Raw genomic sequence first — 14,479 nt, 5'->3', positions numbered from 1 at the left:
GTCATTTTTGACCAGGATTTGTCCTTCAATGCACATATTAAACGAATATGTAGGACCGCTTTTTTGCATTTGCAGATTTCTCCCATATTGGCTTCTCTTCATTGGCTCCCTGTTAAATCTAGAATAGAATTTAAAATTCTTCTCCTCACATACAAGGTCTTGAATAATCAGGCCCCATCTTATCTCAAAGACCTCATAGTCTCATATCACCCCAACAGAGCACTTCGCTCTCAGACTGCTGGCTTACTTGTGGTTCCTAGGATACTTAAGAGTAGAATGGGAGGCAGAGCCTTCAGCTTTCAGGCCCCTCTTCTGTGGAACCAGCTTCCAGCTTGGATTCAGGAGACAGACACCCTCTCTATTTTTAAGATTAGGCTTAAAACTTTCCTTTTTGATCAAGCTTATAGTTAGGGCTGGATCAGGTGACCCTGAACCATCCCTTAGTTATGCTGCTATAGGCCTAGGCTGCTGGGGGGTTCCCATAATGCACTGATTGTTTCTTTTTACTCTGTTTACTCTTCACTCTGTATTTAATCATTAATTATTATTAATCTCTGGCTCTCTTCCACAGCATGTCTTTTCTCTCCCCTCAGCCCAACCGGTTGCAGCAGATGACTGCCCCTCCCTGAGCCTGGTTCTGATGGAGGTTTCTTCCTGTTAAAGGGAGTTTTTCCTTCCCACTGTCACCAAGTGCTGCTCATAGGGGGTCGTTTTGACTGTTGGGTTTTCTCTGTATTATTGTAGGGTCTTTACCCACAATATAAAGTGCCTTGAGGCGACTGTTTGTTGTGATTTGGCGCCATATAAATAAAATTGAATTGAATGAATCAATATTCTTGGAAAATATGTAAATATGTTTTTATTGTGTTGCTTATGTTGTGTATCACTTTACATTTGTATAGAACATGAAAACTATCACAAAGGGTCTCAGTGATGTGTTAAACATAAATCTTGTGGAATATGGTGATGAAATTATATTTTTTTATATTAATTTTTGGGAGTGCATTTCATGATTAGGACTGTAGCACTAAATTATATTATCTATATAATGTCTGTTTAAATATACATGGCTGAATTTACGAGGCGCACGTAAAGGCACCATGAGTTGAACCGTACATAGTGATGTAGATGGGCAAATTATTTTCAAGCGCAGAAAGAGTGACTCCCGTGTTCCGCTCTGTCGTGGATTGTGGTCTAACAGAGTTCCCGTTGCAAATTTCACATTGGTTTCAATGGTAATATATGGGCAGTTTTGAATTAAATAATCCATGAACTATCTTTAATATTTAATCTATTAACTATAAGTTGTTGTTGTTGAATTAGAATCTGCAGCTCTTCACTACAGCTGTTTCCACATTTCCAATAATTAGGGTTACACTTCAGTTTAGCCGCTGATATATATCAACATTAAAACGTTTCTATCGGCTCAAATCTTTGGAGGCGATAAAGGTGGGTGTTTTTTTTGTTTGTTTTTTTCTTGTTTTGTTTTGTTTTGTTTTGTTTGTTGTTGGGTTTTTTTTTGGTTTTTTTCCCAACCGATGTGAACGCAACAAAGTAGATGGTCATGTGACCGACATCAGCTGATCAGCAGCGCGGATGGCGGAACTGAATGAAAACATGGTGGCTTTACTGAACGCATTAACTAATGAGGATTGTCGGAAAGTAAGTATTGGGAGGGGATTTACTGCTGCTGCGCCACTATAGTGACTCCATGTCTGACAGCGCTGCCTTTACAAACACGCGTTCTTCTGAACGTCGCGGCTACACAAACGTGATGTAACATCAGTGTTGTGATGGAGGGTATAAGCTGGAAGAAGGGGGATTTTTTTGCCACCATTTACCTCGGAGTGGGAGTGACGTCACTCCCGAGTGCGTTCCAGTAATAAAATCAGGAAAAAAATCGTTTTTCTCCTTAACGAGGCAGACCTGTTCGTGTCCATGGTCCACACAGCACAGGTTTACTACTGTCTCCGTGTACTGACCGGTGGGGCTCATCAGACTCCGAGCCGGAAGTCCGCTCCCCGTGTCCCTGATGTGGAAGTGTCCTCTCCTCCTGCACCTTTGACAAGATTTGAGCTGGAAAGTCTCCCAGCCAGCTGTGACTGGGCTGCAGGCCGCAGTCAGCCGGGTTCTCTTTTCTTACCGCTGATCTTTGTGGTGGCCGCTGCAGGAAAACGTTTAAAAGCCAAACTTCTGTTTTCAAACAGCTGTTTTGTTACATGAGCTGCTGAGCAGGAAGCAGGCCACACGCTGACACTGTTTCCAGCTGCGAGAGGCTGCTGTGCCAGGATTTCCTCTTATTTGATCCCGTCACCAGCTGTGTTCACTTCCCTTCCTGTTTTTGTGTCTTTCGTGAAGGGCACTGCTTCTGGTGCTTGTTCTTAGGTATTTTTAATGGATTCATGAATTGGGTTTATGTGAATGCATTGATTTGTTAGACAATAATCAGTGTATATTTATGAGTACAGTATTCTTTCTTTCTGTTTAATGACCAGAAGCACCAGCTGACTGTCCTCACAGAAAACAGGGCTGCTGTCAGGTGTTCATGCAAATCCATAACAATGCAAATCATGCTGATTAAAAATATTTGTAATAAACTGAGAATAATATTAGCCATCTGACTGGACTCGTACCTCTGTGTAACATAAATCAGCTCAGACATGAACCCTTCTTGTTTGTAATGGAGATGGACAGGCTGACAGACGAGGTCAGGGAGGAGTCTCTGTGGGTGATGATGTTTGCAGATGACACTGTGATCTGTGGTGAGAGCAGGGAGCAGGTGGAGGAAAGCCTGGAAAGGTGGAGGCATGCACTGGAGAGAAGAGGAATGAAAGTCAGCTGGAACATGATGGAGACAGGTGTGTGAATGAGAGGAGACAGGTGGAAAGGTGAACGTATCTACTGGAGTAGAGGGAGTGAAGGCAGATGACTTTAAATGCCTGCTTCTAAGCATCCAAATCAACAGATGGTGCATGACAGAGGCAAAGAAGACAGGGTGGAGTGGGTGGAAATGAGTATCTGGGGTTTTTATGACAGAAGAGTGAAAGAGAAGGTTTACAAGATGGAAGTGAGACCTGCTGTGGTCAGAGGAGGTTCATGGATGTAGTGAAGGCAGGCTGGGATAGGGCGAGATGGAGGCAGATGAGCTGATGTGGCGACCGCTAAAGGACCAAAAGACAAAGTAAACTATAAATGAATCATCCAAGTAGACAAATACTTGTTGTTTTGTTTGTGTCACACTACTAAATGCCAAGCTGGGATCCTCACAGTTTCTCCTTTTGTTCAGCTGTGCCACAGGGTGGTTGACGGTCTGTGTGGGCGGGAGCCTCCTCACAGGGGGGATTACAGCACCACCTGGAGTCTGCAGGAGTGGCTGGAGCTGCTCGGCTCACTGACAGCTCTGTTCCGTCTGGCAGTGGTGAACAAGACCTCCGATGAAGTGGTGAGAAATGAAACGGGGCTGTTTAACTGAGGTCTGAAGAGAGGTTAGAGTGGCCTTGGATTATCACATTATGTGCAGTTACATAAAAAAAACAGTGACCTGACATTTTTAATACAATGACTTTTGCATATTTAATGAGGTCGTGCAAATATTCTCCTTCATCCTGTGACCGTTTACTGAGTTAGAGGATCTTGAAGTACACCGGGATTGAACCACTGTACGTGTCATAGAGCAGTCATTCACTCAGCATTATTCTGGATTTTAATTCCAATCTAGTGTGCCAATTCTTGTTCTTCACTTACTCAATATCGTAGGCTAGTTTTCTTATTGAAATTATGTTATATCCCATGATGCTTAAAGTTGCTTCGTTATGAACAAGATTTTGGGTTTAAGATTTTAGCTCCTGCACTTAATGCTGGAAAAGACCAGGCGTGTAAGAACACTAACACTGTGGACTTCAAGGGCCGACAACTTCAGTACATTTTCATAGTATGAAGATAACATTTTGCATAGCTTAATTAAATCTACTAAAGTTATTGCACAATAAAACAGCTGAGGGGGTCAGGGGGAAACTTTACATGGAATGAACCATCCCACTGTCCCACTCTACAGCTTGTATGAAGTTAAGATTTCATTTTGTCTCGACCATCAGAATGATTTTAGTTCAGCACAGGAGGACGCTGTCGTTACTTTAAGTAGTAGTTACAGAATGGATGCTTGGTGACTGTGGGAACCCCTTCAGTCATGATACAGAAAGTTTTGCCTACATAATCTTTTTAGGTAGGAGATGTCAGAAAATGAATATTACAGTACAGTATTGCCTCTTTTCAGTTAGTACCTACTCAGTGCAGCTCGACTCAACTCGGCGTGGTTTGTAGGTATTTCCATTAGTACCAGGTACTTTTTTAGTACCCACTCAGCCGGGGTTCCATGCAATCTGAGGTGATCCGAAAATATGATGTCGAAGAACAGCATGCCTCTGATTGGTCAGGGAGTGTCATCACTAGTTGAGCCGTGACAGCGACTCCTTCACCAGAATCAACCGCACCATTTTTAAACCCGACAGCAAGAAACTGGAGGCACACAAAGCACCGGCTGAATGCTCAGACTGACGGTTTGCAGCAGTAGTTTTGCAACATGAGAGCCATTGAAACACACACACTGCATACATATTTTAATACTTAACAATGATAAGCTTCATCCATTAAAACATTGTACAGGGGGACTTATGCGTGATGATGATAGTAAACTGGCATTAGCTGTTAGCTTGCCTCTATTTCATCCATTGTTGTGTTTTGTGTTTTGAGCCACACACAAATTACATAAAGAGACTACTGCTCGAGCTGCTGTATCAACTCCACCCACACTGAGGTGATCCTCAGTTGCAATGGAAACGAAACAAGACTGTGGCGAGTCGAGTCGCTGAGTAGGTACTAATGGAAACGTGACATTTATAACTACAGAAAGTGAGGTACACACATGTGTGCGCAGTGACCGAAGTAGCAGTGAGGCAGTTTTATGTGATATTCTCAGGTCTTCTCTGATGTACAGGTGCTGTCTTCTTTGTCCAATGTGAGCACCAGCCTAGCGGAGGCTGTGCTGAGTGTGCTGAGAGCCAGAGAGGAGGAGATCCGCTGCGCTCTGCTGGACAGAACCAGCTCCATCTCCACTGCCAGGCTGCAGGACTTTGACTGGCAGCTCAAGGTGACGTATTATCCTTTGACTTACTTTTTACTTTTACTGTCTTTCTAATGTAAATATCACAACTTAGCTAACAGCTATTTATAGTGCTTGTAAAAAGGGTGAAGACACAAGTTCTATTTTTATTGTATTCCACTTTTTAACACACCAACAAAAACATTAAAAAACCTCTGAAATTCTACATGCAGTTACATAGTGATAAAAAAGCTTACATAGTAGCCATGATCGAAGTAGAAACTTTGATCATGGTTCTTAAAGGAGTTCCCACATGTGCTAAACACTCGTTTACCCCAGTTCTTCCCAAACCGTCTCATTCGGCTTCAGACTGAGGGATTGTGGAGGCCAGGTCACCTGTTACTGTCGCACCCTTCTTAATCAAAACACAACCAAAAATCTCAGTTTGGCCTCCAGACCTAAATCGAGGTTTCTACAAGTATAATGTCCATCCCTTGTTTTCTGTGACCCAAGCATTTGTCTTTTTATGAAGCCAGTTGTGATCGGCTGATTGTAGTTAGTAAAGAGAATGCCTGGAATTCCAACATATGTGCCACCGCCTTTTAAAAACTGTGTCTGAAGCAGCTTTCCACTCTGCTGCCGCTGCAGATGATCTGTACGGAAAAATATGAGAACAATACATTTTCAAAAGAAAGCACACTGTCCCCATATCTGATTGTGTATCGCATCACTGCATTAACACAAGCTGGGGCATCGAGCCAGAGGACAACAGCTCAGAGCACTTTGATCGTGGCTGTTTCTACTGCATTATTATGAAGTTAATGCTGCAAAAAGAAATGTTTTGGAATTTAGTTGCAGCGGTTTGAGGAGTAGACTTTGAATAACTTATGTCATAAACTATATACAAATAAGTGGGAATCACACAAACACTTAAATAAAAATTAAATAAACAAAATTGATTTAATTAAATGAACTCAATCAGCTATATCAGTAGTGCATCAAATGAATGGAATATGTATATATACATGAAAAAGTTAAAGAAAACAGAGGAAAAATATAAGTTAGCACACCCAGCTCAACTGAATGAGTACATTTCTAAAGTGAAGTGCTTCTAAGAGTTGAGCAGACGTAATGCAGCACTTCTGAAATGCTCGCGGTGTGATATAAGCCTGGAACGTGTTAGTGCTGTAGATGCTCCCCTGGTAGAAACCCTCCTTTAATGGATTAGTTCTGATTCATACACTTTTTGTTGTCCAATGATTTATTACTCTGGAAAGGTTGAAGCTGCAATGCAGTAAATACAAAGAAATGCATTTTGTAAATTTACATTCATACATGTACATTAGACACAAAGAGGACAAAAACTCTCGAAACTAACAGGTTTTACCAGAGTTATCATCTATAAATGTAGGAACCGTAAACTGAAGCAAAGATTTTTTGCATTTGTGCAATATTTCTAAAATTAGAAACATCCTTTCTCAGAGTGATGCTGAAAAGCTCATTCATGCATTTATTACTTCTAGGCTGGACTATTGTAATTCATTATTATCAGGCTGTCCTAAAAGCTCCCTGAAAAGCCTTCAGCTGATCCAAAATGCTGCAGCTAGAGTACTGACAGGGACTAGAAAGAGAGAGCAGATTTCTCCCATATTGGCTTCTCTTCATTGGCTCCCTGTTAAATCTAGAATAGAATTTAAAATCCTTCTCCTCACATACAAGGTCTTGAATAATCAGGCACCATCTTATCTCAAAGACCTCATAGTACTTTATCACCCCAATATGGTAAATGAACTATTTCTTATATAGTGGTTTTCTATTCTATCTGAGCACTCAAAGCGCTTATACAACACGTTTGCATTCACCCATGCACTTCCATATGAAGCTAAGCTAAGTGCTTACTGTCTAACATTCACACTCCAACACTTGCATCAGAGAACAACTTGGGGTTCAGTATCTTGCCCAAGGATACTTTGGCATGCAGCCCAGAGCAACCAGGAATCGAACCGCCAACCTTCCGATCAGTAGGTGACCTACTCAACCTCTGAAGGTAGAGCCGGTTTAATGAACTGACACAAAGACTTGTGCTCTCGTGGAGGGTCTGTTCCAAATAAAGTCTGCACACAGAATCTGCACCAATACAAGCATCTCAATAATTTATCTAGCATTTTATTTTTTTATAAGGAAACAAAAATTGGAAATTTTGCTGTAAACACCTGAATGATTTTGAAGCACAGTAGGAGCACATTGCAATAAGATAAGATAATCCTTTATTTGTGGTGTTGCAAACAGCAAAGGAATAGCAGAATACTCACTACAAAAACAAGAATAAATACTAAAATACTCTCCAACAAAAATCTCTAAACATTTATATATATTTTTTAAGGGTGAGTGATTTTTGCACATTTATTGCATTTGTTGTTAATTGCACATGAACATTGTCACACTTGTTTAGTTGAGGTGAGTGAGTAACTGCTGTGGGTCAGTGCTGATTGCAGTCTGACAGCAGCAGGAAGGATGGACCTACGATAGTGCTCTCTTACACACTTCGGATGCAGCAGTCGCTCAATGAAGGAGCTGCCGGTGCTGCCACAGTCCCATGCATGGGGTGGGAGTCGTTCCTCAGTATGGATGCCAGTTTTGCTTGCATCATCATCTCTCCCACCGCCTGCACAGGGTCTAGGTGACGTCCCAAGACAGAGCCAGCCCTCCTTATGATTTTGTTCAGTCTCTTCCTGTCTGCTGTTGTGATGCTGGTACCCCAGCAGACCACTCCATATAAAATGGCTGATGCCACCGCTGAGTCATAGAAAGTCCTTAGGAGTTTCCCCTGTACTCCAAATGACCTCGGTCTCCTGAGTAGGTGAAGTCTACTCTGGTCTTTCTTGTACAGTGTCACAGTATGATCAGTCCAGTCCAGTTTATTTATAAGAACACCCAGGTGTTCACTCTCTCAGTATGTGTCCCCTGGATGCTCACTGATGGAGGTTGATGTCTGCACCTGTGGAAGTCCACCACCAGTTCTTTGGTCTTCCCCACATTAATCTGGAGGTGATTATTCAGACACAATCCACAAAGTCTGAGATCCTCTGTACTCGCTGTCCTCATCGTTTGTGATGAGGCCGACGACTGGGAACTTCTGGAGATAACATGACTGTGAGCTGTACCTGAAGTCAGCAGTGTACAGGCTGAAAGGAATGGAGCCAGGACTGTTCCTCGAGGGGCTCCTGTGCTGCTGACCACCGTATCAGACACACAGTCCAAGCCCTTGCATACATAAAGCACAGTAAAGAAGTATTTGTACTTCGTTACTTCCCACTTCTGGTTTTATGTACACAGAGCTCCCGTTCTGCATCACCAAGTGGGACACCCCCCCCCCCGCCCGCTGGATGTCACTTTGTCTCCAAGGAGCGAGCTGCCAGCACAACAGAAGTTACCTAGGTATTGAGGTGGGGTGTGAAAAGAATTATTGCTGTGAATACTGATCAGGAAGGCTGCATACTGTACAGCTTGAAGCTGTGGTGAAGAGGTGGGGTTACATGCTGCAGAGCTGCATGGCTGTATGTGCTGCCCTTTTTACTTCCTCCTCCTCTCTCGCTCTCCTGTTTGCCTCTCTTTTAAAGTGTTCTCTAAGGTTGATCTAGAGATCCTCTGTAGCTGCCTGGAGTACAGAGACTCTGGATTTAACTGCAGCTCTCCTGTCAGCGTACTGCACCACTTCTTATTTTTAAGAGACAGAACACAAACCACGCCACGAAGCAAAAGAATAAAACCGATTCAATAAAAGCAGATAAAACAGGCTCAGCATCGTTCTGTCAATATTTATTAAAGATGGCAGTTTCCTGAGGCGATGCAGATGCTGGTTCCCTTTGTTGTAAACAGCTTCACAGTTTGCCTCAAAAGTCAGTTTAGTGTCAATAATTGTGCCGATATTTATGTTTCACACATTCTGACCCTTTATAACAGTGAGCTCCTGTAACTGAGTGAGTTTCCTAAAATCAGTGAGCATATCTGAGTTTTTTGGATATTCATCTGCAGAAAAGATTCATCACATCATTGAACAAAGTCCTCAGTGACTGGACCGTGGTGAGTTTCATTTCCCATCAGCAGACTAACAATAACTGAATCATCTGCATACTTTAAAATGAATCTGTTGAGTTTGTATAAAGAATGAACAGGAGAGATGAGAGAACATCCCTGTGGGGAGTCGGTGGAGGGACAGACCTGATCAGACAGAGTGCCATTCACTCTCACTCTCTGTTAAAAAATCTAAAATCCAACCCACAAGATTAAAACTTAGATTAAAATGTTCTAAAAGCCTCTGTGTGAGAACGTGGGGTTGAATGTTATTAAAAGCAGATGAGAAATCTGTAAGCAAACTGCAGAGGATCCAGGTCACTCTGTCTTCTTTAAAATTTCAGACCTCACCAGTTTTTCAAAAGATTTCATCACAATGGACGTCGATGCAATGGGTCTAAAATCAGTCAAAGTTTTTGGATAGTTACTCTTTGGGACAGGGACAACTGCAGCATCCTTCCAACATTTGGGGACATGCTGAGTCTTTTAAAACTTAAAAAATACGATAAAATATTGGGCACAGTTGTTTGGTACATGATTTGAGCAGATGACCGCAGATGTTATCTGGTCCCTGACTCTTGTTTATCTTCATGGAGGAAAAGGCCTTCACACTATCTGTGCATTCAGTCTGAAAATGATGGCTGTCTTCAAGCTCCTGACTCACTTCCTGCCTCTCTTTACTAAAATCGAGTAAATCAAATCGAGAATAAAAACAATTTAGAGAGTTCGCTAATTTAGAGTTTGAGTCAAAACCCTCTAAAGTGACAGTGCCTTTGTTATTGGGGCTGCTTATACCTGCTATGGCTTTCATACTGGACCAAGCAGAGCCAAGGTTATTTTATCCTCCAGTTTCTTTTTATTGTCCTGTTTTGCTTTTAGAAAGTTAATTTTCAGCTCCTTGGAGGCTGCATGCAAATCAGGAACAGAACCAGACTTAAAGCACGTTTCTTAGTCTGTAAACTGGGTTTCACAGATTTTGTAACCCAGGGGTTGTTATTGGGGAAAATTCTGACCTTCTTATGTGGTACAATCATATCTTTGCAGAAGGCCATATAAGAACATGTTACATCTTCTAATTGATCTAAGTCCCCATCACATGCCTCTATGAAAATGTTCCAGTCTGTACAGTCATAACAGTCCTGTAGACACTGGATGGACTCCTCTGTCCAGTTTTTAATGTCCTTTATTTTAGCTCTTTCCCTCTTCGTAAGTGATCTGTATGAGGATAGAAGGTGTTGTAGGGTCTTTACCCACAATACAAAGCGCCTTGAGGCGACTGTTTGTTGTGATTTGGCGCTATATAAATAAAATTGAATTGAATTGAAGGTGGACACAGTTGTGGTCTCCATTTCCGAGAGCAGGTAAAGAAAAAGATTAGTATACCTCCTTCACTGACCCATAACACAGGTCGAGAATCTTATCCCATCTGGTGGGACATGTTACATACTGGGCAAAGTTAGGAAATGTCTTTTTAAGGGAATCATGGTTAAAATCACCCAGCACAGAGTTCAGACCATCAGATGAGATAGACTGAAGCTTCTGCACTACATCAGAGATGGTCTTACAGGCAGAAGATGCACTGGCCTTTGGCCTGTCAGCTTTATGAGGCAGTCACCTGGAATGACTTTCAGTTAAGAGCTGTGCCTTGTCAAGAATTAATTTCTTGAATTTCTTGCCCTCGTAATGTGTTTGAGAACATCAGCTGTGTTGTGAAGAGATAGAGTTGGTATACAGTGAATAGCATTTTGAGTAATGTTCTAATCCATATTATGGCAAGAAGTACTCAACTAAGTAAAGAACAATGACAGTCCATCATTACTTTAAGAAATGAAGGTCAGTCAAGCTGAAAAACTTCAAGAACTTTGAAAGTATCCTCAAGTGCAGTCGCAAAGACCATCAAAGGTTATGATGAAACTGGCTCTCATCAGGACCGCCCCAGGAAAGGAAGACCAAGAGTTCCCTCTGTTGCACAGAATAAGTTCATCAGAGTTACCAGCCTCAGAAACCGCAGAGCACCCCAGATAAGAGCCCAACTAAATGCTTCACAGAGTTCAAGTAGCACACACATCAAGTGTTCAGAGAAGACTGCGTGAATCTGGACTTTATGGTTGCATTGCTGCAAAGAAGCCACTTCTAAGGAAGAACAACAAGAGGAAGAGAATGGCTTGGGCCAAGGAACACCAGGAATGACATCAGACCAGTGGAAATCTGTCCTTTGGGCTGATGAGTCCAGATTTGAGATTTTTGGTTCCAAACACCATGCCTTTGTAAGATGCAGTAAAGGTGAGTGGATGGTTCCTACATGTGTAGTTCCCACCGTGAAGTATGGAGGAGGAAGTGTGATGGTATGGAGGTGCTTTGCTGGTGACACTGTTAGTGATTTATTCAAAATCCAAGACACACTTAACCAGCATGGATACCACAGCATTCTGCAGCAACATGCCATCCCATATAGTTTGCACTTAGTGGGACCATCATTTGTTTTTCAACAGGACAAACACCCCAAACACACCTTTGATCTATGTAAGGGCTATTTGACCAAGAAAGAGAGTGATGGAGTGTTGCATCAGGTGACCTGGCCTCCACAATCATCTGATCTAAACTCAACTGAGCTGGTTTGGGATGAGTTGGACCACAGAGTGAAGGCAAAGCAGCCAACGGGTGCTCAGCACCTCTGGGAACTCCTTCAAACCTGCTGGAAAATCATTTCAGGTGATGACCTCATGAAGCTGACTGAGAGAACACAGAGTGTGCAAAGCTGTAATCAAAGCAAAAGGTGCTACTTTGAAGAATCTAAAACATATTTTGGTTTGTTAACACTTTTAAATTTACTACATACATCCTTCTGTGTTCCTTCATAGTCCGGATGACTTCAGTATTCATTTATACTGTAGAGGGAAAAAAAAAAACATTGAATGAGAAGGTGTGTCCAAACTTCTGACTGCTACTGTATACATACTTTCATGAAATCACAAATTCAAGCAAGCAGAAATAATTATTGGAAGAACATGAGACACAGCAAAGTGAACAAAGACCTACATACACAAGTCAGTGAACTGAATTGTTAACAATGCTTAAGCTTCACTGCTTAGCATTGCTTTGGCAAAGACCATGCTAATTTTCACATTTCTTCTATTTCTTGTTCTTGTCTCTTCCTTCAGTTAGCTCTGTCCAGTGATAAAATATCATCTCTCCACACTCCTCTGCTCTCACTCAGTGTGGATGTGCAAGAAAATGGAGCCCACCGGTCTGTCACTGTGGAGATGAACAGAAAGGAGCTAGGCATGCTCATCAGTTCATTAGAGTCTGCTAATAAGGTAAATACATATTAAATATATAGATATAGTTTGTATATAGTCATATAATCTTTTGCAGCATTTCATCAAACATATACAAATATTTTATATATAAATATAAAATTCTTTCCAAAGATATTTTGCAGACAGTAAATATCTGCATTGAATCAATTGCTCGCTCCATCCATCCATCCATCCATCCATCCATCCATCCATCCATCCTCTTAACTGCTTTATCTAATTCAGTGTCACAGGAGGGTTGCAGCCTTACCTTACTATCATAGGGCAAAAGGCATGATATATCCTGGGCATGTGGTAAGTCTGTTGCAGGACTAAGACAGATACAGACTACCATTTGCACTCACATTCACACCTACAGCCAATTTAGGATCTCTAGTTAACCTAACATGCATGTATTAGGACTAAGAGAGGAAAACCAGGCTACCTAGAATGAACCCGCAGGTAGAATATGGAAAGTCCATATACAAAGGCCCCAACCCAATGATTTAATGATCTTCATGTCTTGCAGGTAGTGTTGCAGCTGAAATGATGGAAAAAAAAAAAAATTTGTGAACCACTGGTCTTCAAGCCACGACCACAGAACATCCAGAAGAGGAATTTTATGTTGCTCAAATGAGTGATAAAGGATAGCTGCCATAATTCAGACAGGATTTCAATTGTCATAATGATCTGATGGATTCTCAGTCATGTATTTAAGCAGTTGGATACTTTCACTTTGTTTTTCTAATGCATTATGTTCAATAAATGTTTATTTTGCATTTTATACTGTTGAATTAAACATGCCCTTTGATTTTAACAGCAGTTCCGTATAGTGTTAAATGACATGTAAATCGTTCACACTGTTTCTTATAGTCTGAATGACAATAAATCTAAGTCTGAGTCAGTACCAAAGAGACAAAAGAAACACACAATTTGGCCCATTTTTTTTCTTGCACACTTCACAGTGTAGCTTATTTCATTTTACATGAATTAAATTGGGACTTTCTCATGAATCTACATTCAATAATTGGTGATTTTAAAAGTAAAAATAGGTTTTTAGAAAGGTTTCACAAGGTCATTAAAAAATATGAACTAGTCCTCCAAATTGTCCGTCCATCCATTTTCTTCCACTTAACCAGGGCTGGCTCAAGGGGCAGCAGCCTAAGCAGAGATACCCAGATCCCCCTCTCCCTAGCCACCTCCTCCAATTGGGGAAACACCGAGGCATTCCCAGGCCAGCCGAGAGTCAGGTGCGTGAACCTCCTCAAGTGGCTCCTTTCAATTTGGAGAAGTAGCGGCTCTACTCTGAGCCCCTCTCAAGTGACTGGAGTCTTCACCCTATTTCTAAGGGAGAAGCCAGCAAGGAGTTTTTTGGGGTTTTTGCTTAGACAAGTGTACAGTGAGTTACAGTATGAAATGCATGAAAAACAATCTCCAGTTCAGAGCATGGCACAATGGGTCTTAAGTTGGCAACAGTTGTCAAGTGATTAAAAACAAGAGTGAACCAGAGATTTGAAATGAACATACAGAGTGAAGATAGAGTCAAAAGTTACCCCGAGATTCCTAATAGAAGATTTAGCAAATGTGGCAAGGGGACAAAGAGTTCCATTATCTTAGGTACAAATCTATCAGGGGCATAAACAAGGGCTTAATGTTTTTCTTTATTAAGTTGGAGAAAATTATCAGCCATCCAACTTTTGATAAATTCACCTATTCAGGATCTGTTGCTTAGAAACATCTTGGGACTTAAAAGAGATATATAACTGAATGTCATCAGCATAGCAGTGATGAGATATGTCCTTAAAGGTGCTTAAAATGTGCTGTAGAGGGAGCAGAGATAACAAAAACGCAGACAACATATTTGTTGTTGACCAGTGGAATGAGTTTTTTAGCAAACTAGATGCTTCACACGGGTTCTGGCAGCTGAGGCTGGACCCAGAAAGCAGCTTTTAACACACCATTTGGATGTTACTGTTTCCTGAGGCTGCCATTTGGCATCAAATCAGCCCCA

At 41.6% G+C, this 14,479-nt stretch overlaps 1 protein-coding gene across 3 annotated transcripts; it reads left to right on the top strand.

Annotated features, from left to right (window-relative positions):
- Positions 1-1,559: 1,559 nt before the first annotated feature.
- On the top strand, positions 1,560-13,252 carry commd8 (COMM domain containing 8). 3 transcript variants are annotated; one of them, XM_030724977.1, is made up of 5 exons: positions 1,560-1,662; positions 3,287-3,442; positions 4,994-5,146; positions 12,334-12,489; positions 12,998-13,252. In XM_030724977.1, the coding sequence occupies exons 1-5, from the start codon at positions 1,597-1,599 to the stop codon at positions 13,016-13,018; spliced, it is 552 nt and encodes a 183-aa protein (XP_030580837.1). In that variant the 5' UTR covers positions 1,560-1,596; the 3' UTR covers positions 13,019-13,252. The 3 variants fall into 3 exon arrangements, with proteins under 3 accessions (XP_030580837.1, XP_030580836.1, XP_030580838.1); XM_030724976.1 differs by having other exon boundaries at positions 4,976-5,146; XM_030724978.1 differs by having other exon boundaries at positions 4,976-5,146; positions 12,390-12,489; positions 12,998-13,020.
- The last annotated feature ends 1,227 nt before the right edge of the window (positions 13,253-14,479 follow it).

This window comes from Archocentrus centrarchus, unplaced genomic scaffold, assembly GCF_007364275.1.
Source record: "Archocentrus centrarchus isolate MPI-CPG fArcCen1 unplaced genomic scaffold, fArcCen1 scaffold_44_ctg1, whole genome shotgun sequence".
Classification (NCBI taxonomy): domain Eukaryota; kingdom Metazoa; phylum Chordata; class Actinopteri; order Cichliformes; family Cichlidae; genus Archocentrus; species Archocentrus centrarchus.
The sequence above is the reverse complement of the archived record's forward strand: the minus strand, read 5'-3'. Positions and strand labels throughout refer to the sequence as shown.